The sequence below is a fragment of the Bos indicus x Bos taurus genome, chromosome 5 (genome assembly GCF_003369695.1).
Source record: "Bos indicus x Bos taurus breed Angus x Brahman F1 hybrid chromosome 5, Bos_hybrid_MaternalHap_v2.0, whole genome shotgun sequence".
NCBI lineage: Eukaryota > Metazoa > Chordata > Mammalia > Artiodactyla > Bovidae > Bos > Bos indicus x Bos taurus.
Genome location: NC_040080.1, coordinates 13,410,837 through 13,436,981, shown reverse-complemented (window position 1 = coordinate 13,436,981; position 26,145 = coordinate 13,410,837). Strand labels below are relative to the sequence as shown.

The following is a 26,145-nucleotide window of genomic DNA, read 5'->3' as shown; positions in this document are numbered from 1 at the left end:
GAGGGGCCCTCAGTGTCCAAGTGCCTCGGGGAGAGGATAGGCCAGGTGACCTCTCCAGCCGCGACTTCCTGGCCGGGAAAGCTGATCTGCCCTGTATGAGCCCAGTCAGCCGGTCCCCAGCGCTGGAGGCCCCTGCGCACGCAGCGGGCATTCAGGAAATAGTTGTGGCATGAGTGCATGGGCTCGATTGAGACCCCACAGCCCAGTAAGCCCGCCGTCAAGTTCAGCCAAGGGCAGCCGGGCGCACGGAGGCAGGGCAGGGCGAGGCCCCGTCCCCCGGGGAGGGCTATGGAGGCGCCTTTTCTGTGCTCCTTCGGGGCAGCGAAGGACAGTGGGGGACAGGCCTGGGGCCGTTCCCCACCACGGCGACAGCATTTTCCCCGTTTCAGCGGGACTCTCTCTTTCTCCACCCTCCTCCTCCCCGCCCCGTCTTGACTGACACCAATGCTGGCTCTGACATGATTTAAAAATAGATATCAAGACAAGGAAGTTTAATTTTTAATGCTTTGGAAAGGAAGCGAACACAGCCGGCATCCCCTTGCGGCCACGTGCCCGGGGCTCCGGGCGTCTGCCCCCCTCCCCCACCCAACCCACCCCGAGGATCCACGTGGAGCTGCCCTGCGGGGAGCAGGCCGGGAGCCCCAGGGTACGGGGCGGGGAGCCTCTCCATGCCTGTTGCTGCCCAGCTTGGCCTGTATGTCCTGCTTGGATTCTGTGCTGACCCCTCAGAGCCCACCCCCGCCTTCCCCGAGAGAAGGCAGCCCACAAACTCAGGACACCCAGGCCACCCCACGCGCACTGTGCACAGACCTTGTCCCGGGCGTCATGGACCACAGGGCAACCACGGCATCCACTGGCAACCAAGCCAGTACCGAATACGTGCCCCCGAGGTGACTGGAGAGCTGAGATCAAGCTGCCCGCACCCAGAGGGCAAGTGGACAGCCTGAGGGGAGGCCAAGCTAGAGCCCTGCCCCCACATAGGAGAGGTTAATCAGGGCACCACCCCCACCCGACCCAGCCCTGCACCAGCCTTCCTCCTGCTCCGGCAGGCACCCTTGGGTAATTGGCCTTTATTAAGGAAGCAATCCACAAGGGACAGACTTGCCAAAGGGGCCAGAATGTCACCACTCTGCCAGGCATGATTTAAAGCGATGGGACAGCTCTTCCAGCCACGTGAAAAGTGACCATGATCCCGAGAAGCAATTATGATAGCACCCCCAGCTCTACCACCAGCACCCCCTCTTCCATACAAGATAGGAACTCAGTACGGGTTGGGGGGAACTGGGCTGGGGTCACAACGTGCCATCCCAAGAAGGGGACAGAGGCCCCCAGCACTCGGAGCTCCCCCTGTACTCAGAGTTAAAAACCCTGAGCCTTTTGTGCCCTCCTGGAGGGGCTTAAATACACCTGATCTCTGCCTGGAGAACTCCACCAGATGGTCCTGGAGGCCGGTGAGATGGGGCTGACTGCCGTGGCCGGAGGACTGGTGGAAGGGCCCCTCAGGTCGGGGAAACGTCTGCCCAGCTCACTTCCTGTCCACCTTGAAGCCAGCCTTCTCTTTGGCCCCGAGGATCTGGGCAGGGTGTATGCAGGCCCAGAGGAGATGAGCTTCATTCAGGCAGGCTGACCTCTACCCCAACATCTATATCAGGACCTCAGAAATGCAGCCCCGGGCGCCAACCTGGCTAGCACCAGCTGGCTCTAGTCCGCGGTGCCAGGGGCAGACCTGAACACCACCCCCTCCTCCGCCCAGGCAGGCGCCCAGCAGCCCGCAAGGCACCTGCCCTTTCCTGGGGAAAAGAAGGAGGCGGTGCCAGCCCCAGGGCTCCGCCTCCATCCTGCCCCCGGTGATGTCACCCCGGCCCTCACCAATACCAGCACCCCAGAAGCTCCACCCAGTGGCCAGGAACTGAGCCCACTCAGGCCTGCCAGAGGGGCTGCAGTGCAAGAAGGCTGCACCCCTCCCGGCAGTGGGACTCTTCCCCGGGGGGCTCCCCTGAGGCAGGGGGTGTAGAGACAAGAGGCAGGTCTGGAGAAGGACCAGGTAAGCTTCAGGATCTGTGGGAAGATCTCTATATATGGACTGCAGGCCTCAGGTTCAACTCTAACGCCTCCTTAGAAAGAAAAGCCTCCTTTGGGGATGTGAGCCGGGAGACTAGAGAGCGGATGCTACACAATTCCTGACAATCTCTCTGGGTCCCCGAGGGCTCGGCTCTGACTGCTGGCCTCCTGGCCCCCACCCTCTCACTCCCGGCTGTGCTTTCCAGGAGGGCTCTTCAGGGGTCCTGCCTCGTCAACAACCCCACCCGCCTCGGATCTTTCTCTCGGGATTTGGCTCTTCCCTCCATGGCTCCCCCCATCTCAGACCCCCAAGCACCTCCCGCAGGAAGCCCCTGCCGCACTGGAGCACAGGGACCACCAGCCCAAATCCTGGCCGCACCTGCTCTTCCCCCTCCCAAGAAACGCAGTGCCCACAACGGTCACACACACACAAGCCTCTTGTCTCTTGTGCTGATTTTCCATCTCTCCTAAGGTCCGGGCCTTATGTCATCGTCTCATACGCTACTAGCATGAAAGAACTGGGTCTCTAAGACTTCAAATTTTTCCCAGCCCATAGCATGTCTTGAGAAATCTGAAAATACTAAGTAGCCAGAAAAGACTAGGAGAGAGTGACTTCTTGCCTGGTAAAAGACAGGTGGGAGGTGCTTTCTTAACAGGAGAAGTTTTCTCACTATAGCCAAAAGGGAAGGCCATTCCGCCGACCGGCTCGTTCTTGGAATTGAAAGTCTGTTGTCACCCTACAGCTAAGCAACTAGGAGAGCCTGCACCACTGACAAGTTTGAGAACTGACTTCTCCTCCCCCTCAAGTGGGACGTGGGAACCCCTACCCCACGTTTGAATTTTGTGCGCTGATCCTTCGTCCATTCACCCACAAACACCTAACTATTAATAGTGCCTTCTACGTGCAGGGCCAAGGTCCCTAAATTCTTGGAGAAATGAAGAAGCAGTCATACCTACTCTGGCCAGAAGGTGGCGGGGTGGGGGTGGGGAGGAGCACAGCTGAGTTGGAGGTACTGGCCAGGGCAGGGAGCATCCCATGAGGGTCTTTCTAGCAAGAGAGGGGCATAGGCAGAAAGGCAGAAAGGGAGGTCGAGACCATGAACAAGGGCAGAGAGGGAAGCCATGCACAGTGAACGGGCCGCATTCGTGCAAATCCACAGGCACCAGAGAAATACACACGGGTGCCTGACTGACACTGATGCTGGCAGATGAGCCAGAGGACCAGCAGCAGCTGCCCAAAGGCAGCCCCAGAATCATTCCTGACATTCCCATGGATCTGCCCCAGTCTCCCCTCACCACGGGGCAGGTAACATCTTACAGCCGTGGCCAGAGGACCCCAGGCCATGGAGGTGTCTGGGGAAATCCTACTCAGACCGTCTCAGAGCAGGTTCCTGAGAAGAGACGGGGGCTCCCTCCCCAGAGTGAAGGCAAGCAGGCGGGACGTCCCGTAACTAAGGAGGTGAGGCTGTGAGGGAGACCATCATGACTGCCCACCCCCACTGGACTGCAAAGGAAACCAGTCCTTGGGGATGAAATGACTTGCCCAAGGTCACACGAAGAGCTAATGCAGAACCAAGCCCAGAGGCCAGGCTTCTTCCTGCCCTAGCCTGAGTGCGCCCTGTCTGAGAAAACTCACCCTGCCCAATCCTACACACCCACAAAAGTTTTTCAGTTCAAGTGGGTCAGTTCACACAAACTCTTGAACACCAAAGCACACTGCGCCCAGCCCACTGCACTGAATGACTCCCCTTCCCTCCACCCCCCCCCCCCCGGCCCCAGGGACTCCTCCTGGACCCTGGGCCGCTGACAGCCTCCAGGAGGCAAAAGGACAGCCCTGGGGCAGAGCCAAACATCTGTGCTGACTACATACATCTGGGCTCTGGAGGAAAAAGGCGAAGGCAGAAGTTGGGCTGAAGGAAGAACCAGATATGAATGTAAGAAGTTTTCAGATTCGCCAAACTAGTACAGATATTTTTCATGCACACAGGGAAGGAAGGAGAACAGCAGACGGAGAACAATTCCGAGCCGCCCCACCCACTGACACCTCCCCTGGAACATCATCTCTCACCAAGGATGGGGCACGCCCTTTGTCCCTTCCAGTCTCCGGGTTGCATGGTCAGAGCACATGTTTGGCCCGCTCGCTGCCCAGTCCACTGCAATCCCTCAAAAGCAGCTGCCGCCACCCGATGGCAGCACCCCTCCCACATCCTCCTTCTCCCCGCAAGCCCCAACTCCCTGGGGGGTGGGGCATGTTGGGCAGAGCTGCAGGCCACTCAGAGGCCCCCTTGACCTGGGACAGGGGCCCCACAGCTTTTCCTGGGATTCACTGGAAGGAGGGGGGAGGGGCATGACCTCCTCCACTAGCGGACCTCATGCCCATAAAATGCTGCAGACTGTGTTCTACGACATGCAGGAGGAATATAAGAAGAAACTCGGAAAACCATCTGCACTTCTGCCTGAATTCAACTCAAGGTCACAGCTGTTAAAAATTCCGACCCCCACACCTATTTCTGCACAGGACCCAGTTGGAGGCACGGGTTTCTTGGGGACGGGGGTGGGGTGCAGGAGGTGGCGGCAAACTTCAGCAGCCTCCTAGGAGTAGAACAAGTCTCTCCTGGAAGAGTTGCAGTGTCCATTCAGCCACCAAGGAGAGAGAAAGGTGTATGAGAGAGGGAGGGGAACTGTGTTTTAAGACCCACTTATCACTGTGCAGAGAGCAGGGCCATGCTGCTCGGAGTGGGTAGAGGGTATGTGCTTAAGCAAAGAGGAGAGGCCAAGGCAGGCGAGACACTCGGAAGGACTTACCCAGAATATCAAATTGAAGAGGAACATCATGTACTTGAGGCAGCACAGGCAGCCCCTGGCCATGTTGCACTTCTTAAATTCTAGGAGGAAAACAAAGGACAGGTCCAGGTAAAACACCACGTACTTGCTGCCTTTGGGCGCATTGTACTTGTCGGTCTTCACGCCGGCCTCGGCGTGGCTCTGGCCGCGGGAGCCCGCGGTGCCGTAGAAGGCGCCGGCCGTGAAGCCGCGGCCGAACGGGCGGCCCGAGGTGGACGGCTTGGCAAAGTCCGAGTCTTTGCTGTCCAAAGATGGACTCCGGTGGATCGAAGAATCCTCGCTACTCGACTTCTCCATGCTCGCGTCGCTCCCGGCGGGCGCGGGGGGCGGGGGGCATCGCTCCCGGAGTGGCACGGGAGGGGCGCCCGAGAAGGGCGCGGGGCTGCGAGCTGGTCGGAGGAGCCTCGCACGCCCCGGCTCAGTCCCCGGGAGCGCCGCCGGCCGGACTCCGCGCTGGGGCCGGGGTGGGGGTTGTTGGGGGTGAGGGGGGGGGTCGGGGCCCCGCTCCCCACCGGCCGGCCCGGGAGGGCTCTGCGGCGCGGCTTGGCTGCACGCGAGCTCCCTGGGCGCCGGCTGGCCGGCGTAACTTAGCGCCTCTGAAGAGGCTGCGATTGTATTTCTCGATCCCAAACGTCAGCTCGCCTCCCAGGCGCTGCACCGCCGCTCCGCGCGAGGCACCGGGGCGCCGGGCTCGGGCTCCGGGGCACACCTCTCTCAGTCTCAGCCCGGCCCGGCCACTTTGCGAGAGCCCGCCTCCTCTCGCCCAGCGACTTTGCGGAGCTACCCCGGGGCCCTGGGCTGCCGGGAGCGCGCGCGGCGGCTAGTGACGAGGGATCCGCCGCAGCTGCAACCACCGCTGGGCTCCCCCTGTGAAATCCCTGCCCGACTCCCGACTCCCGACTCTGAAATCGCCGGAGCCCCCTCCCCGGCCCTCGGCCCCGCCCCCTGGTTTGCATTCGGCCAATGAGCGCCAGGCCTGCAGGGGGGCAGCCCCCCTCCCCGATGACACCACGGCTTTAATGGGATTAGCGTTCTGCCGGGTGCCTACACCAGTGCGCCGCGAGCCCAGCTAAATGTCAAGGGCTCCGGAGCCGGGGTGAACCAGAACCTTCATTGCAAGGCGCTGGCCTCTTCCAGGGGAGAAAAGGGAGCGGGAGGGGAGGGCAACGGCTGGAGGAACCACGATCCAAGGGAACCAGAGGAAAGTGCTGGGGAGGACTGGAGGGGACAGAAGCGCGGCCACAGTCGAGCTGTCCGCCGCCCCCTGTGTCCACGGGGCCTTTCCGAGCTGGGCACACGGTCTGCGGGCTGCACACACACACAGAGGCTGGCGCGTCTGCACACGTGGGTCTGGCTGGGGCGCGCGGGGAGAGGGGGACCGCAGGGGAGGCGCGAGGTGTGGGAAAGGCGCCGGCGACCCGCGCCGCCCGCCCCGCCCCCCTCCGCGCACGCGCGCGCGCACCCGCGGCTCCGGAGGCTCCTGCAGCTGCGCAAGCTCCTCGCACCCACCCACCCTCCCTCCCCTGCCCCGCGCTCCGGGCAAGACCCCCATCCGGCTGAGAAGAGTAGACGGCCCAGGTAGGGTCCTGCCTTGCCCCTCCGAATCCTTCCTCGCCCAGGGTGACACCGGGGTGCGCGGGGGCTACCGGATGCCCAAGGCGCAGCACCAAGAATGCTCTGGCCGAGGACTTGGGAGCATCCAGGAGCCCTGCATCCTACCGCGAAACACCAGCTGAGCCCCGGGCTCGCGCGGAGGTCTGCACTGCCCAGTTGGCAAATAGAACCAGAAGACGGGGTGGGGGGTGGGGGGGGGAGGGCATCTCTCTTTTCGCCACCAGCCAGAGGGTGAGAGAGCCCCAGAGCACCCCAGCCCTGTATCCCACGCCCAACACCGCGCCTGGCCGCCGGGAGGCGCTGCGTAGGGTAGCTGGCTGCGGTGTGAGTGTGCCATGTCCTCCCCGGATCGCATCAGACATTTACTCCACACCTGCTCTGTGCTGAGCGCCCAGGGGGAAATGCATGAGGTGTGCGGCTCCTGCCCTTCAGGTACACAAGATCCAGCCAGGAAGACAGAAGGACCTCAATCACCAAGACGGCGGGCAGGAACAGAGCTACCATGCGGCTGTGGCCGAGGGGGACATTCATTCCGACCAGACCCTCATCACAGATGTTCCGCAGGGCCCTAGGCTGCTGAGTCTGCATCTCGGGACTGGAGGCAGGCCAGCATTCCGGGGTGCAGCCACTTATTCTGAGGGCACCTAAGCTTCTTTAAAGGGACCGGCAGGGGTGCCACTCTTCCAAGCCCCTTCCCCACGCACGTGGCAACGCAGAAACGGAACCCAGCGTGCGTCACAGCCATGGCAACTTGCCATCCCCCGGTTGGGCACTGCGGTCCCATGGGTGCTGTGCACACGTTGGGGGCAGACGTCCGGTTAACTCTGATGGACGCCACGGCCACCCGACTGGACTAGCTAACGCCTCTTGTCCGCTTCAGCCTGGACTAGCTCCGGAGGGCTCTCAGCTGCACTTCATTCTCACCACATCACTTCTTTGATGCAGGAGAGATCATACCAGCTGGAGAAACCTATTTTTCACTCTGAGCTGAGACTTTAGTATGTGATCAGGGTGAGGTAGTTCACTTCTCTGAGGTGCCATCTCCTCCTCTTTAAACTGGGGTTTGCAGAGCCCACGTCCTAGAGGAGTGGGCCAGTGTGAGAACCATCTGACGACGCGAGTGCTGTCCAGGGGCTGTCATCGCTAGTCTTAGGATGGGCACTTGGAGTAAGTCAGGGCCCCCAGGCTGGCCCTCTCTGCCTTCTAATTTCCTTTCAACTTGCTCTTCTCCCCAACTTACACTGTCCTGGACTATTCCACACTCATTTCCGATTATACATGGATTCCTGCCAGTATGACACCCTGCGGGGGAGCAGGGGGGCCAGGGGTGCAGGACCACAGGCAGGTAGGAGAGGAGGAGGGGCTGTCCGGTGTAACCAGAGCTCTGCTCTGCTCCCTCCTGGCCTTGCTCGTCAAAAGGGCACTGAAGTCCCAGTCATCGGCTGACCCACAAAGCCTCAGTGAGGTTCCACGAGGGCATGCAACTTAGTCATGATCAGAAGAATAACTGCAACTCCGATATACAAGTCCCCAGTATATCCCAGGCACCAAGCGTCAGCCCCAATCACCCACGGAATCCTCAGACAAGCCCGCAGGATCGAGATGGTTATCACCTCACTTTACAGTTAAGGAAATGATGCTTTCAAAGCCCATGCTCTTTACTCCCTTGAGCTCTAAACCCAGCTCCTACCCTTAGGCATCTGCCAGTCTAACAGACAGAACCTAAAAGCATAACAGGGATGGGACTTCCCTGGTGGTCCCGTGGCTATGAGTCCAAGTTCCCAATGCAGAGGACCCAGGTTTGATCCTTGGTCTGGGAATTAGATCCAACTATTACTAAGAGCTGCAACTATTAATAAGAGTTCCATGCCACAACTAAGACCCGGTGCAGCCAAATAAATTTTAAAAAAATAATAAAAGCATAACATGGAGCCTGGTGAAAGGTCATTAGCAGAAGGAGCTGAGTAAGGGGCAAAGGGGAGGGGGCTGGTCAGGGCAGTGCTGCTGGACTCACGGTCAGCAAAGGGGAGCCCCTGGCTGCCGTCCCCTGCTTGGGCACACCGGGCCTGCGGGTGCTGTGTACACGTGGGGGGCAGATGTCCAGTTAACTCTGATGGACCCCACAGCCACCCGACTGGACTGGCTAACACCTCTTGTCCATTTCAGCCTGGACCAGCTCCAGAAGGCTCTCAGCTGCACTTCTTTCTCACCACATCACTTCTTTGATGCAAGAAAGATCATACAGCTGGAGAAACCTGTTAGATCAGCCCTGCATGATCTTATGGAGGGCTAGAAGAGGAAGGGGTGCAGGGAGAAGGCAGTCTGCAAGACAGGAAGCGAGTCCCTGAAAGGAAGCAGCTCTGGAAAAGCCGGAGAGGAGCCACGGAAAGGCAGTTTCAGCTAGCGGCTTTGTCCTCCATCTACCACGAAAAGACCACGCATCCATAATAAACAGCTCGTCGCGGCCAGGACGCCCAGGGACACTGGGAGAGACAAAGGTGAGACGTGGCCATAGGCCCGAAGGAGTTCGAGATGCAGTGAACAGACCAGCCTTCCACCCCGCTCCAGAGCATCCCCGGAGAAGCCCAGGCACAGCAGAGTGACCGAGCGTGCAGGAGCCATAGCGTGCAGAGTGAGCGCGGCACAGTTTGGAGAAGGGCCGGCCGGGACAGGCGAGGCAGGGACCAGGGAGGGCATGGTTAGGGGCCCTTCGGGGCAGCGAGGAGACAGAGCCTGGGGCTGCATCACAGTGAGCTACCTGGGAGGGCATGGTTAGGGGCCCTCCGGGCAGCGAGGAGACAGAGCCTGGGGGTGCATCACAGTGAGCTACCTGTGAGGCCTCACACGGCACACGGGGAGTCTGGGCTTCATCTCGGGGCTTCCCCAGCAGCGGGGCATGGCACAGACTCGGGGCCCTAGGAACCGGGCCTGGCAGCAGAGTGGGAAGGCAAGGCCAGGTGCTGTGCTGACTCGGTTTCTTGGACTTCAGGCACAGAGGGAACACTGGAGAGAGAAGGTGATGGGAGACAGCATCCCCCCTTCCAGGTCCTCATCGACTTGCCGGGCTCAGGAGAGCCGGAAGGTACAGACTGCCCTTGAGGATCTCGGAGCATGTGAACAAGGCAGAGCTGCCTTTTTTTCTTTTATTATTAAACAACAATGACAAAAAGTGAAGCAGGTACAGAATTCCCAGAGGGAGGAAGAGACGTGAATACGTGAAATCTCTGCTACATGAAATCCCCAGCAGCTGGGGAGGTGAGGGCTTCAGAGTGAACACCAAGTTCTTGGCCTCTCCTTGCACTTCTCAGGCCTCTGGGCTCTTGCCCACCTGCACACATCAGAGCTGACAGGCTACATAGACTCCCTCTGGGCCTGCACTGAGGTCTCTGTATCTGACAATGTGTGGCTCATGAGGTATCCTGGACCTCTGAGGCTCAGATGAGGCGGCCACACCAAAATTTAGGTGAGGCAGGGAGCACTTGCCATCCAGAGGGGCTGCCCTCAGAGGAGAAGGGGGACTTACTCCCCTCACCTCAATTTTTTAAACTCAAGAATTGAGATCATCTTCAGCAATATATTGCTAAGCAAATTGTTTATGGATAGATGGTGTCAGAAGGAAAGAAGGATGGATAGATGAACAGATAAAAAAGATGTGGGGTACGTAGAATCTAAAAAGTCACGATACAAATGAACTTACAAAACAGAAAAAGATTCACAGACTTGAAGAACAAACTTCAGGTTGCCGGGCGAAGGATGAGGGGAAGAGATGGTTAGGGAATTGGAGGTGGACATGTACACATGGCTAAATTTAAAATGGATAACCAACAAGGACTTACTGTATAACACAGAGAACTCCGTTCAATGCTATGTGGCAGCCTGGATGGGAGGGGAGTTTGGGGGAGAATGGATACATGCATATGTATGGCTGAGTCCCTTCGCTGTTCACCTGAAACTGTCACAACATTGTCAATCGGCTATACCCCAATTTAAAATAAAAGGTTAAAAAAAAAAAAAAAAAGATGTGTATACAATGGGACACAACTCGGCCATGAAACAGGCCCTGCCATTAATGACAACACAGAAGGACCTCACGGGTTAAGTGAGACAAGTCAAAGGGAGAAAGACAAATACCATGTGATCTCACTCATATGGGGGATATCAAACAAATAAACAGAACAAAACAAGCCACAGACGCAGAGAACAGAACAAGGCTATGGGGGTGTGGGAGGGGGTCAGCTGCGTGGTGACGCATGGAAACCACGCTCTTGGTGGCGAGCAGCCGCAGAGCACACAGAAGTCAAAATAACATGTGGTACAGGTGAAACTTACACGTCATAAACCAACCTTACCTCCACGAATGTTCAAAAGAAAAGACAGAGGTCGAAGGAAGGATGGAGAGGCCCCTAGCAGGGGCCACATCCCAGGATGTTCACAGGAAGGTTCACCCAGTAGGGAGAGGTGAGGAGGGTCCAGGGTGGGGCAGAGGCAGAGAGGGAGGGGGAAGAGGCCTCCTATTTGCTGTAGAAATTAAATAGCTCCAGGGTCAAGAGTCACCAGACTTGGCTAGGATTCACGAAGGACCATGGTGATGGTAAAGGGTTGGGGTAGAAAGGAACTAAAGGTCAATGCTGCTGCTGTTGCTAAGTCACTTCACTCGTGTCCGACTCTGTGTGACCCCATAGATGGCAGCCCACCAGGCTCCCCCGTCCCTGGGATTCTCCAGGCAAGAACACTGAAGTGGGTTGCCATTTCCTTCTCCAATGCATGACAGTGAAAAGTGAAAGGGGAGTCGCTCAGTCGTGTCCAACTCTTCGTGACCCCATGGACTGCAGCCCACCAGGCTCCTCCGTCCATGGGATTCTCCAGGCAAGAGTACTGGGGTGGGGTGCCATTGCCTTCTCCAAAGGTCAATGAGGCACTGTAGCTACTGTAAGAATTATGCTCGTTGATCCAAATGAAAGGTCAATGAGGCACTCTCATTTGGATCAACGACCATAATTCTTACAGTAGCTATGGTCTCAGTCCCCAGTTGATCAAGAGGTGACTGAACAGAGAAACATACAAGACAACACATAATCAATATAAAGTGTTCTTTGGCTCAGATTCTAAGGGCAGGTGCTGGTGGGTCTTCCTAAGGGTTTACCTGGCCCTCACCTGTCTTCTGAGCCCCGAGCATGCGTACCCAACCCCTGTGCTTGGCATCCCCCAGCGGCTGTCACGAGGGCAACTCCAATCTCTCAAGCTCCATGGGACTCACCTTGCCTCTGCCTGGCGCCCCTGGCAGCACTTCTCAATAAACGGCCTAAACACACATCCCAGCACTCACGCCGGAGCCCAGGATCCATCCCAACTCCCTGCTGTCGGTGCCCCACCTCCAATCAAACACGAGTCCATCTGATGAGCCACCTTCTTCTCACTGGCTCCACGGGCACCGCCCTGGGCCAGCTCCCTCACAGCTCACGGAGGATTCTCCTTCCCACCCTTTGTCCAGGGAACAGTCACCCCATCTTCTCATTCACCCTGCCCTCTTATGGCCCTTTAGTGCCTTCTGTTTTGCTGATATTGTGGTCGTGTGTGTGTGTGCATGTGCACGCGCACACATGCGCACATGTATTTGTTATTCTACTTTTCTACCACAATCCACAATCCTAAAGCGACCTCAGAGGTCTGGCAAGCCTGGCCCCGCCCCTCGCTCCAGCCCACTGTGCTCCCGCCAGCGAACCCTCGGAGCCCACCCTCCTCAGGGACTTTGGCGTTGGCGGTCCCTTTGCCTGGAATGCTCTTCCTCAACCCACCGCCTGAGGACACGCCTTGCTTCTCGTCCCTGAGCTCTTGTGAGTTCTTCACAACAGTCCCTTCCTGGTTTCTGCCTCCTCCCTGCCCCTGCCATCTGAATTAAAGCCTGAATCCTCAGAGCCCCCCTTCCCTCCCTTGCAGCACTTTGTTGGCTTGGAAGCACATGTTTACTTGGGTAAGTCTGCTGTCCAAGTCTCCGACCTGACCAGAAGCCCCAGGGCAGCAGGGGCTGTATCCAGGACAATGCCTAACTAGCAGCGGGACCACTGAGCGATGATGAACAAGGAGGTGCTCAAAGCAGGGCTGCGCAGGGCTGGGTGACAGCACCACTGGGAAGGGCTTCCTGGGTCCCCACCTGAGGAGCACAGCTTCAGGACGCTGGTTACCTGCGTGACCTCTGGTTCCTCAACTGCAGGGCAGGAAGTCTGCACTGGTTGCTTCTCTAAGGCTCTTGCCAGCCCTGAAACCTCCCCACCCAGTGACGTGGGACCCAACCCGCTTCTCATTCAGGACAGGTCAGGGCAGGAGGAAAAGCATCTTGGTGGGCAAAGGCTGGCGAAGCCAGAGAGAGAAGACCATCAGGACGTCCCAGCAGAAATGAGGCTTCATGGGATGTGAACTACAAAGAGCAGCGGGGGTGGAGCAGAAACAACTCCAGATGCCAGTGCTCCCCACCCCTGCCCATTCCCCCTCCATCCCCAGAATCCACTTAGCTAAACTCCCACCAGGACAAACCTCCCCAGTCTTCCCCGCCCCCAGTCTTGGCACCTCCCTCCCCCGCCCACCTGCCCACGTCCACAGCCAGGCTGGGGTCCTCGATCAGAGCACCAAGGCATCTGGGTCCATCCCCTGCCCCCCACCGAGCTGCCCGCTCAGTGCCATCTGGCCCCAGACCTGGAGCCCTGGAGGGCGAGGCTCGTCCATCGTCTTTGTACCCCAGAGCCAGGGCCCAGCACTCAGGAGCTGTGAAATCACCGCTGAACACACTCAGGGAGAGGGCAGGCCTCCTGGGGGCCTGGAGCAAGATGACAGAAGGATGGGCCCTGCCTTAGCGTGGGTAGGGGGCGCTGCCATGCCTCCTCTCTGAGCAGGCTTACAGGGTTGGGGCGCAGGCTGGGGGCCCACCAGAGAGCTGCCCACCCTGGGCTCTCAGGCCCTTTTCTCCAGGCGAGTCCCAAATGAGCGCCCCAAGTCCAACCAAGCATCCCAGTCAGGTCCCCCTGAGGAGGGCCTGCTGCGCGCAGCGGGCACTCACCACACCAGCCCCTCCCGGACGCCCGAAGCCAGGAGCACCAGTAATGAGCACTTATCATGGAGGGCAGGCGGCTCCCGGAGGTGAGATAAGACTGGGCCGCAGGCACCGGGCAGTGTGGTGAAGCCCCAAGGCTACCGCCATGCACCAGTGGAATTTCCTGACCCAGCAAATCCAATATTCCTAAACCGCTCCATGGAGGGCATTGACTGGCCAGCCGGCCGGGACGATGGGCTCTCTGACCTAGGGGCCGGCCTTGGCGGGGGGGCTCACATGGCTGGGACCCTCCCCCAATTCAGGAGCTGCTGCCCCCCTCCCCCTGCACTGAGCACAAAACCACTGCAGGAGAAGCAGACAGCACAGAGACGCTCTCAAGAAGACGGAGAAGGGACAGAGGCCGGGCCCCTGCCTGCTCTGAAGCCACAGGGGAGCGGAGCCTGCACACACACACACACACGCATCCCCCACTCCCGGCCGAAGGGAACAAGAGGCACAGGGTGGGGGTGGATAGTGGTGAGGAAGCCCCACTAGGGCATTCCTGTTGGGGAGAACTGGGCTGTCTGAAGACTCAGAGGTCTCAGGGCCTGAAGCCACGTGGTCTCTGGATCACCGGCCACTCTGTACGGTGAGGCTCCCTCCCCTATGCCCACTCAGGCTTCCCTGAGTCCAGGCGGCCGCCGTTTAGGGTGCCGCCCACCCAGGGGGCCTCAGAGAAGTATCTGGTCCACCCCAGACCTGGAGGCATGTCTCTCATCTCAGAGTGCTTGAGGTGAAGACGGTCACAGACCACACGCTCTAGTCTGCTGTCCAGGCTCCTGAAACCCTCAGGAGAGTCCTTTCAGCAATGTCTAGGGTTGCTCCAGCAGACGGTAATTCCAGTCGTAACCTAGCTGCACGCGATGCAGACCCAGACTCGTTCAACCCTCACACAATGCATGCAGCCCTCCAGCCCACCGCCCCGCCTTCCCGACGTCTACTCACCTCGACCCATGCATCAGACACCCCCTACCTCTGCCCTCAGCCTCTCCCGTGGGTGCTCATCTTGATAGCTCACCACCATGTCTCTCCCCGGAGGCCCTCTCTGGGGTCACCAGCCAGCTTTGGTCACCTCCTGAACCCTGGAGAGCTCAGATGTCCAGGCTGGAGCTCAGAGAATGTGGCTGGGCTCCGCGAGGCCTGAAGCATCTGGGTGACTGCGTGTCACTCACCCCCAAGCTCCGGCCCCAAGGGGCACTTCCATGTCCCCGTCGGGCCAGGCGCCAGGGCACACCTGCTTGTCCCCTCCCCCACCTGCTGCCGGAGGAAATGCCAGCCCGCGGCCCCGAGCAAAGGGCTCCTCACTCCTAACAGAGATCTCTCCTTACGCCAAGTGGTTTGCCCAGGCCCAGGGCTGGACCCTGTTCCTATGTATGGAGGCAGACATGGAGCCATCCCTCACGCACAGAGGGAGGAAAGAAGTCGGGTGGGAGGGGCCCTCAGGCTCTAGGACCACCCAGCCAGAACAAGAGCCAGCCCCCCTCCCCACCCCCAGTCGACATGGGACACATTCTGGAAATCCTGGGGAACACGCCAACACCCCCAGCTCCACTCTGTGTCAACCCCAGTCAACGTGTCCCCATGCCCTGACCTCACAGAGCAGGAACCAGGGGCAGGTGCCAATGACAGAGGCACAGGCCCCGACCCCCAAGACCTCGGCCATGGTAGAGTAGGGATGATGACCAGGGTGGGCTGTCCACGTCTAACAGCCAGCTCTCTGGGGCAAAGCCCAGATCCGTGGTACTCACCACCTTCCCTGGTGTAAATATTCCCCAGTGGCCAGTTTCAAGCTACCCATGGTGTGACAAATAACTGGCAGTGTTCCTGCTTATTTACTACCAGGCTCTTGACCACTGGGACAGCAGGCTTTGGCCAAGCCCTGCAACAGCCCAGCTCCCTCCATCCAGGGGAAACTCCAAGGCAAGAAGAAGCCAGCACCCTGCTCATCCTCCCAGGAGAAGTCACATGTCAGGGTGGGGACAGGAGTGGACATGTCATGGGGAGGGTCCTGGGATCCCCCACAGGTGGCCTAATGACCCAGAAAGACCATGGACATTGGCTCCTGGACTCTGGTGACCCTCTTAGGTAAGGCAGGCTTGTGGATTGATTCCCTAGGGGCTCAGATGGTAAAGAATCCGCCTGCAGTGCAGGAGACCCAGGTTCAATCCCTGGGTTGGGAAGATCCCTGGAGAAGGGAATGGCTACCCACCCCAGTATTCTTGCCTGGAGAATCCCACGGACAGAGGAGCCTCGCGGGCTACGGTCCACGGGGTCCTGCAGAGTCGTACGCAACCGAGCTACTTTCACTATTACTGCTAAGGTAAGTCAGGCCAGGTCCCCGCTCTGCTCCAAACCCTCTAAAGGCGCCCATCTCTCGCAGAGTAAAAGACAAAGATCTCACAGTATTTTCTCAGTCGACACACACGTCCATCTCCCTCCTCCCTCCACTCCGTCCACTCGGTCCTTCCTGCTGCTTCTCACGGGAGGGCCTTTACACTGGCTGTTCTCTCCTCTGGACACTCCTCACCCAGGTGTCTCCTTGACCAGCTCCCACCTCCTTCACAGCTGCCACCTGCCCAAGGGCTGCCTGCTGAGCTCCGTACCTCCCCAGCGTGCCCAGCATCACCAGGCCCTGCTCTTTCCACAGCACTCAAACCCATCATTCAGCGCAGTTTGCTTTATTAACTGATGGTTTACGATCTCTCTTCCCCACCAGAACTAAGCTTCACGAGGGCAGGGGTTTGCTGTGTTTCATGAATTGCTGTTTTCCCACGGCCAAGAGCAGCTTTACACATGACAGATGCAAGTGCATGCATGCTCCGTCATCCGACTCTTTGCGACCCGTGGACTGTAGCCCACAAGGTTCCTCTGTCCATGGGATTCTCCAGGCAAGGATACTGGAGTGGGCTGCCATTTCCTCTTCCAGGGGATCTTCTGAACCTACATCTCCTGTGTCTCCTGCATTTGCAGGCAGATTCTTTTACCACTGAGCCACAAGGGAAGTCCCTTACACATGGCAGGTATCCAGTACACATTTGGAGAGTAAAGGTAAGGCCAGAGGAGGTGTCTGCCAAACCCAAGAGGAGGCAGGTGGGGAGCGAGGGGCCCAGTGGTCAGTGTCCACCTGGCTGGGACTCAAGGTGTCCTTGACCTGGCACCCCACCCCTGCATCTCCTTTTCTCATTTAGGCTTCATGGGACCCCCACGTGGCTAACTCTGAGCAGTACTGAGGGTCAGGACCAAAGAGGACGCCAGGTCTGACACCCTCTGACCCTGCAGTGGGAGGCCCTGTGGTCTGGTCCGAGGCCTTCCCTAAAACGTCTCAGGAAAGACAAACTCCCTGCTTCCCACTCTGTACCTGCCACACCTGAACCCCCAGCCTTGCGATCGATCAGGAGACGCCCCCAGAGAGCACTGTCCACCCACGGGTTAGAGCCACTGATGCCCCAAATCCAGGCAGCTGCCCCATCCCGCCTCGGCGGGTGCCCCACACGCACAGCGGCCAGCTCACCGGCTATTTTAAGCTCCACGGCCCAGCTGAAGCACACTGCTCGGGCAGGCTGGCGGCCTGGGGAGGAGGCAGGGGCTGCTAACTCACGGAGGAGCACTGACCTGGGGAGCTCCGAGAGGGGTGGGCATCTTCTGTGACCACAACCCCTCCAGGAGGGACTGGAAACTCCCGTCCACACCCTCGAAAGCACCAGCCGTGAGAAAGTGAGTCCAGGGCTGCCCGGGCACGCCCAGATTCCACTGCTGAATGTGACCCCTGAGTCTCCACATCAGAATGAGTGCTAGCCCCACCCTGCCTGCCCCCAGAAATGCCAACATGCTGCACCCGCTCTCTGGGGCCCAGCGATGCAAGACAGACCACATTGTAGACGGAAGACCTGGGGACCATTCACCCCCGAGCCCCCAGCCCCTTCTCCACCTTGGTCTCCCCAGCGGCCGCTCAGTCTTGGCTCACAACCACACTCAACAAACCCTTGTTGACCAAATGGTTACTTCTAAATGTATTCTCAACCACATGGGATGGAAGCGCGAGAGACACAACCCAGTCTTGACAGCTGGTATCAGTATCAACGCTACTAAGAAAATTTCTGCCAGCCCCATGGGGCACCAAGCCTGACGATAAAGACCACGGGACTGGGCTTCAACTGGTGGCTCAGTGGTAAAGAATCCGCCTGCCGATGCAGGAGACACGGGTTCGAGCCCTGATCCCAGAAGATGCCACATGCCAAGAGGCAACTAAGCCCATGCCCCACAACCACTGAGCCTGTGCTCTAGAGTCCGGGAGCAGCAACTACGGAAGCCCACGCGCCCTAGAGTCCGTGCTTTGCAGCAAGAGAAGCCATCACAGTGAGAAGCCCAAGCACCGCAAAGGAGAGCAGCCCCCGCTCACCACATCTAGAAAAAAGCCCATGCAGCAACAAAGACACAGTACAGCAAAGAAAATTAAAAAAAAAACAAAAACATGGAACGAAGGAATCAAGAGAGCTCAGTGAGGAGACCGGGGCGCCCCAAGCTGTGGCCCTTCCAAGGAGGGTGGTCGCCACCCAACTAACTCCACGGGGGCGTTTACACCTGTGTTCTCTGGGAAAAGGGTCCCCTGAAGTTGTGCAACATGGAGGCCCAGCTCTAACCCACCCTCCTCCATAGGACATCCAGCAACCAGGAGCTGCCTTACTTGAGAAGCCCCGTACAGAACAGAAACCCCGGGGCGAGCTCTTCCCACCCCCAGCCTCCGCCGCAGGACATCGGCAAGCCCAGGGCAGGAGAGGTCACACGTCTGGGGCGCTGGCCACATCCTCCGGCTCTAATTGCTCCGTTGAAGCAACATCAGAGCCAGAGAGGAGGGAAGGAGACCCAGAAGGTGCTGTAATTAGGGAGCTCTGTGACCTAGCTCCTTGCTCCCGTCCACCTCGAGATGGATCCAGCCACCCACACCTTAAAGAAACAGACTCACCACCTGCATTGGGGGAGGAAGTGGGAAATTCCTTGAATTTCCTTGTTGGAGGAAGATTTCCAGAAGCTCTGGGTCTTCAGAGACCATTGGGTCCACTCCTCCTCCTCTCCCCTGGCAGCCCCTTCCCCTGGCCTCTGTCCTTTCAGACTCTTCCTGAATATTTCTATTATAACTAAAAAAGCAATGGCAGCAGCCTGCATCGACAGAAGATTAAAACATTCCTTGCTGAAAGGGACTTCATACAAGTGACTCTCCCCAAAGTCAGGTCAGAGACAGCGTCGTGTGGAAGGCAAAGTGACCCGCACTAAGGGCCTCATACCACCCATCCAGCCCCACGTCCCCTCAGCGAGCTGTCCAATCCCCCACTCAGAGTCCTCAGATGTCTGGTACCAAAATCGGAATTTCTGGAGGCACTTACTATGATAACCTCCTCTGTGACCGGCCCCTCCCCTTGAGAAGGTGGTTAACTGGACTCACTACCCAGGCAACCACTGGGGTCCCCCCCACCTCCAGGAAATTTTCCAGAACTGGAGGCTCTGGGGGGTAACGAGGCCCCCCACAGCCCAGTTCGGTGCGTTCCCTGAAGAGACATCTGCACACGATCACCAAAGTGGCTGAGACATTTCAGTCCGTAATCTGAAGTCACCCCAGCTGGGGGAGGCACGCGGGCCAAACTCTCCCCCTCCGGCAGGACAGAGCTGCCAAAACCACTGTGTCAGCTGAGCCCATCCTCACAGACGCGCCTGAAGAAGGGGGATGGGGGGTGCAGAATGACAGAATGAAGTCACTGCCGGCAGCCCCTCCCCCTCGTGCCGTATCATCAGCCCTCGGGCAGGCCCTTGGCCACCCAGCCACACAGCACAGAGGCCCGGGGCTCCCTGCACCCCTCCAGAGATGGCTTTCAATCTGTCCTCCACGAGCCCTGACCGTGAATCCACTGCGATCCCCGCCTTGAGGGGGGCGGGGGGCGAGGGGGTGGGGGTGGTGCTGCACGCCTGGCTCGGCTCTCACCAGCCTGCCCCAGTTCTAGGAGCCTGGGGGCTCCTCAGGCCGGTGGCCCAGTTACCATCCCCCTCCTCACGGTCCCCCTGTCACGTGGCCTCGCTGACTCAGCCCGGCCAGCCGCGTGGGCAGGTCGTGCCTCGGCCAGTGGACTGTCAGCCTCAGGAGAGCAGGGCACACAGATTCTCGCCGCGCCCCTCGGCTTCCTCCCTGTCCAGTCCTGAGCCAGGGACCCCCCCACAAGTGCTTGTTGAATGAATGAACAGAGTCTGGAAATTTGGCCCAGCTGGCTCTCCTGGAGGCATCTCATGCCAACAGAAAAAAGGGTGGTGGGGGGAAAGGAGAGGGAAGAAAAGCCCAGGGAGAGAAAAAAGGGAATAGAGGACAGCTCGCCCACAAGGCAAGACCAAAGCCACGGGCCCGGGAAGCCTGAGCACCTGGGTGCTCCCAACCCCCTGCCCCCATCAGAAACCAGAAGTGGTCAACTAGCAGTTTCCTCCTTCCATCGGTAGGGCACACCCGCCCCCTCCAGCTGAAAGCCTGTCTGAGCTGAGTGAATTAACTGAGTAATTAATTTCTCTAAACTGCTGCCCTGGCCCACCTCTCAGAAAGGATGGGAGACCTAGAGGGAGGGGGCTAGGGTCGGGGGAGGAGCGAGGAACAGGGCAGACACCTGCCCTTCACGGTCTCACCGCCTTCTCCACCAGCCCCACAGTGCCGGCAACTCCAGCCTGCTCACCCCACATCACACACAGCCCCGAAGCCTTCACACCACCCTCAGGGCCTCCACAACACACACGCGCACAGGCACATGTGCACACAAGCACACACATGTGCACACAAGCACACGCTCACACACATGCACACTGGCTGTGGTGACACGTCTCCAGCAGCCAGGATGCCAGCCCCCGTCTGGAGCTCTGGAGCCTGTCCGGTCCAGAAAGGAGCAGGGCAGAGCAGGTGGAAGGAAGCAGAGACAGCCTGCTGGGGGGCGGGAGGCAGGGGGGGATAGCAGGAAGGGCACATGGGGAAGGGGGGCGCTCAGAAGACCCAGACTGCCTGACTCTGTCTCAGTGACTGTGACTCTGAGCAAGATATGTAGTCCCTAGAGCTGCAGTCTTCCTGTATGCAAAAAGGGGATAGAGTCCACCTTCCCCGAGGATTTTCAAAAGATCCAGACAGCCCACAGAAGAGTTACTTGCTTATGTCCACTCTCCTCCCCTCCAAAGAAATCCCCTGAGGAGACACCCCCCAACACACACACACAAACAGCCTTCACCTTCTGCTTGAACACAGTCGCCAGGCAGCTGTCCCCTAATCTGAGCCCCACCTGCCCACCTCTCCCTGGAATCAGCCAAGCTCTGCCCCTTCCCACGTCACCCGCTGCTCCATGCCTCAGCTTCCCCACGTGAATCATAAACACAATCAATGCTGCAGCCCAGGATCTACGCGCAGCGCCTTGATCGGTGCCTGGCACGTGCTACACTTGATGAAGAGTAGGTAATATTTCTCTTTGTAAGTGTCGTCGTCACTGTTGCTGTTTAGCTGCTAAGTCGCTTCAGTCTGACTCTTTGTGACCCCATGGACTGTAGCCTGCCAGCCTCCTCTGTCCATAGCATTTCCCAGGCAAGAACACCGGAGTGGGTTGCCATTTCCATCATCACTACTCTGGCTAAAAGAATGAGTTCTTCCCTCTGGAGTGGTAAAGTGGAGGCCCAATTCCTCTCCTTGGTTCCAGGCTGTCACACATAGGGAGACAGTGTCACGTGGCCCGAGCTTCTCTCTCCGAGCCTCACACCCCCTTCTTAGCAGATCCCTGACACCCCCCTCCCAGCTCTCCTTCCTGCCCTCCCTAAAATGCAGTGCCCTAAACTGCTACATCCGAGCACCTGGCACACAGTAGGTGCACAGAAACGTTCAGTGACAAGTATCTGATGAATGAGCAGGACACTCCGTGGAATCTGAACTTTGCAAGTGACAACAGGCTGGTGGCCTGGGGATGCCCCCTCCCACCATTGCAGCCTGGTGACGCCTCCACGCTGTAACCATTACAGACTTGAACGGTGCCAGGCCAGCCCCATCTCCCCTCCAGCACTTTAAGCCGGAGCTCCTCACTCAAAACTCCTGTCCTGCCACTGCTACATCTAAGTACAGGATTTGGGTTACAGGGGCGAGTGTGAACACCTGCTTACTGTCTTCATCTTGTTAGATTTGCTCCATCGTTACAGACAATGGGGATTTAAAGCCCCAGTTCTAATGTCCAATATATTGGTAAATCACTTCTCTCAGTGTTCAGAAGACCACAGAATTTTCAGCACTTCCCTGGTAGTCCAGTGGCTAAGACTCTGTGCTCCCAGAACCGGGGCCCGAATTCGATCCCTGGTAGGGGAACTAGATGCCTCAACAAAGAGCTGTACAAATAATTAAATAATTTTAAAATTTAAAACAAAGGAGTTTTGCCCCAGCATGCATGTTAAAGATGGTCAAATTCAAGGCTTTCCATATTCAAATGAGCAAACCAAGGCCCAGAGCAGTGATGTAACTTGCCCGAGGAAACCTATAATTTTGTGGCAAAACTGAGATTTGAGCCCTGGACAGTTCCTCTCAGCCCAGATAATGAACAGTAATGCTGTAAAACTTTAGAGAACTTGCCCTGTGCCAGAATGTTCACATGTATTTTCTCCAGTCCTCATACAACCTTGTAAGACAAATAACTGCTTCCCCATTTGACGGATGAGAGAGCTTAGGGTAGGTAACTGGTCCTGGACCATGCAGACCAGGAGCCGCGGCCAAAGCAGGCGGGGAGTCTGCTCTGTCTTACCCCAGACTCCTCCCTGCCGCACCGCTTGAGGTCACTGAGCACCGGAACATCTCCAACCAGACGTCCGACATAAACGTAACCCGACAGGTCAAAAATCTAAATTCGTTCTCTTCTCTCTCCAACACCTAGCTGTTCCTCCCGTGGTATTTTCTACTGTTAACAGCATCACCACCAACGTGGTCACTTAAACTAGAAACCGAGAGAGTCCTCAGACTCTGTGACTTTACCTCTATTCCTTGCAGATTCAAGCCAGCCCCCAGGACCTGCAGCTCACCCCTCTTCCTCTCCTTCATTCTCCCTGGCTCCTCATCCTACCCACTCCCTCCAAAACCAACACGAAACTGTTACCCACACTCTGCCTGGTTACTCTCCCAGCTCCAGCTCCTGGGCACCTTTCACCTTCTTCCTCACAATCACCTTTCTAAAATAAGTCGACCTTACGTTGCTCCAACTTGAAAACTTGGTTAGTTCTACAGTAAGTCCCCTATATATGAACTTTCAAGTTGTAAACTTTCAAAGATGCAAACGTGCGTTCCATCAGTGTCAAGAGTGAGTGAACCGGCAGCTTGCCCTCCATCTCCTGCTGTTGACCATCCTTCAGCTCCACCACCTCCCCCCTCCTCTCCCTCCTCCAGTCAATAACTCTTCTCGCCTGGTCACTCGATGCCAGCCCCTGTGTGCCAGCTGTTGTGCTGTCTTGTACTTTTCAAGGCACTGTACTGTAAGGTTAAAGACGTTTTCTTTATTTTTTGTGTTTGCATTTTAGGTATTATTTGTGCAAAAGTTTTATAAACCTATTATAGCACAGCGCTATACAGCTGATTGTGTTAGTTGGGTACCTAGGCTCACTTTGTTGAACTTACGAACAGATTGGACTTATAAACACACTCTTGAAATGGAACTCATTCATATGTAGAGGACTTCCTGTATCTCAGATTTCTCTGAAGAGAAGAAAACCAGCACCTTCATCACAACCTGGCAGGCCTTTTTCTCGAACTCCTATGCATCCTGCAAGACCCACCTCAAAACCCCTCTGCTCCTGCCCTCCGGACCCTCCGAAGTCAGTGGTTCTGACTCAGCCTCTGGGAAGCCTCTGCTCCACCCCGCATTTCGTGGGCAGGTCTCTCCCCTCTCTTTTTGAGGTGAGCTCCTTGATGGCAGGTAGGTGACACTGCTGAATCCCCAGCTCCAACTCATGGATCTGCTCATTTATTCATTTGCTAATTTACTCCACCTTGAAAACACTCAACAGAGTGAGTAAATTAGCAAATTCATAAATCAAGGCTCGGCTACCCACTCCAGTATTCCTGGGCTCCCCTGGTGGCTCAGCTGGAAAAGAATCACCTGCAATGCGGGAGATCTGGGTTCCATCGTTGGGTTGGGAAGATCCTCTGGAGAAGAGAACGGCTACCCACTCTAGTATTCTGGTCTGGAGAATTCCATGAACTGTATAGTCCATGGGGTCACAAAGAGTCGGACACGACTGAGCAACTTTCACTAAAGCAGGGCTCTGTTTTTAATTGCATTATAAAAAATAAACTCCTGTTAACTTAAGCAAAGACCTGCGTCATGAGTTAAGATCAAATTTATTTTAGAAACACGATGTTAAAACACTGACTAAAGTCCTTGTTAAAAAAAAAAAAAAAAAGCATGAAACTCAAGCTTCCTGGTTGTCAGGCACTCACTTTGGAGGCATCAATGACAATAAAGAGAAGAAAAATTCAATTTTAAGAAATGAAGACTCTGAGCTATCATGGATATAATAGATGTGTGACTGTGACCCAGATGAATTAATTTGCTAATCATATCCATTTGCTCTCATCTGGAGCAACTCCCAGATTAGTATTTTTTCAGACAGACGGTCATTTCTCATTAGTGGGTCATAAAATCAGTTTAGTGGGTCAGGAAGAGGATTTTTTAAAAATTAAAACAAAACACAAATTCCCAGAATGTATCTCACACAGCAGTTTCGTGGAACACTTTTTCAGGGGTAGCACACACGCACACAGCTTCCCTGGTGGCTCAGTGGTAAAGAATCCGACTGTTAATGCAGGAGACGCAGGAGATGTGGGTTCAATCTCTGGGTCGGGAAGATGCCCTAGAGAAGAGCATGGCAACCCACTCGAGTATTCCTGCCTGGAGAATCCCATGGATAGCGGAGCCTGACGGACTACAGTCCACGGGGTCACAAAGACTCGGACATGACTGATCAAATGAGCACGCCTGAGCAAACACACACACACAAGCACATGCTGAGCCACGAAGCACAGCCCTGGGCCTCTCACGGTGACATGTGTGGCCCACAACAGTCTCAGAATATGGGCTGGCCGCTCATGAGAATGTGTGCTTTCCAGACACAAGCTCATAACGAGTTGTTTTCTACAGGCAGGCCACACCTGGACGCGATGGTTCAGCCAACTGCAGGAAATACACTTGGATTCACCCTCCACGATGGAAATGTGGCTACAAGATGCCAACGAGTTACATGTCCCATGAAGAAACAGGGCAGGAAAATGTGTCTGAGTCCCCACATTCAGCAACAGCATCTGCCAGGCAGAACTCTGGCTGGGAAAGTGGACACAGGGTGCTGAGCTATGAGACGGGAGATCAGTGCCCACCTCACAGTGAAGCAAAACCTCAAATGGACCATGAATAACATGGGCTCTTTATTCATGTATTCCCCTCTTGATTGCTGAAACAAATCAAAGTTGGTTTAAAAAATGCATGAAGTTCCCTCAGCACAGAACTCCACCTTCCTAACCCATTAAACCAGAGAAAACCAATTCTGAATTGAGCCAATATTTTATCCGTTACAAATTCCACTCAGCTGTCCCCCTCATGCAGCTGAAGGAGACACCACCTCCCTCTGGTCCCCCCCAAACAGAAAGAAGACATCAGCCCTCGTGTGTCCGAAGGCCCTGGGCCCAGGACGGTGGGCTGGGGTCTTATTTCGCTTTAAGGTGGGGTGAGAGGAAGGGTCTTGAACCACAGGGGGAAGCGTCCAGAAAAGAGTGGTTAAGGACAGGGGCAGGTGAGCAGAGCACGCGCTCGGCACCACCCCAGTCTGGCCTAACCCCGCCCCACCTGGAGCCCGGTGGGGCCGCACCGTGTCTGCTGTGTAATACAATGACCTTGCACGGCAGCAGCCTGGTCCTTTCCTTCCTATGTGACTTTGGGAGGTGCCTTCCTGTCTGAGGCATCTCTGGTTCCAGGATGAGGAGTGATGGTGACCATGGCGTTGCCATCAACAATGGGCCCTCCCCTCCGGGGCCCCCCGGCCTATTTCCAGCCCCCGAGAGTTCCTGTCTAAGGCCAACGTCGCCTGAGGAATTCAGGGCATCCCGGGCCCAGCATTGTTCACATCACACATTCCTCTTCTTGAAAAGCTCCTGGATAGCTCTCATTCCTCTACCTCCCGGGAGAAACCATAGTAGAGGACGGGCCACCAGATCCCCCATGTGATGGGAACAAAGGAGGGACAGCCACAGGGTACCCCTGCCCACCAGCTCCCTGGCAGGGGGTGCTCAGACCTGCCCAGAGGGCTCGTCCACCCCTGACCCGGAAACCCCTGCCTACAGGAGCCCCTGTCCTTGGAGGCCCTGCCCACGGAACCCCTGCCCACCAGTTCCCTGGAAGCAGGTACTCAGACCTGCCCAGAGGGCTCACCCCTGTCCACAGAGCCCCTGCCCACGGGCCTAGCCCATCCCCAGCCACAGCCCTTGGAGCCCCTGCCCACGGGCCTCGCCCACCCCCAGC

At 57.2% G+C, this 26,145-nt stretch overlaps 1 protein-coding gene across 2 annotated transcripts in view; it reads right to left on the bottom strand.

The window, feature by feature from the left end:
• The window catches only part of TSPAN9 (tetraspanin 9), a 192,834-nt gene that overhangs the window by 71,641 nt on the left and 95,048 nt on the right, over positions 1–26,145 (bottom strand). The window contains exon 3 of one of the 2 annotated variants that reach the window (XM_027541045.1): positions 4,867–4,946. In XM_027541045.1, coding sequence (XP_027396846.1) covers positions 4,867–4,929 — 63 coding nt within the window. In that variant the 5' untranslated portion in view covers positions 4,930–4,946. Of the gene's footprint in view, positions 1–4,866; positions 5,532–26,145 lie in introns of those variants that run through there. The other variant, XM_027541046.1, reaches the window with a different exon arrangement.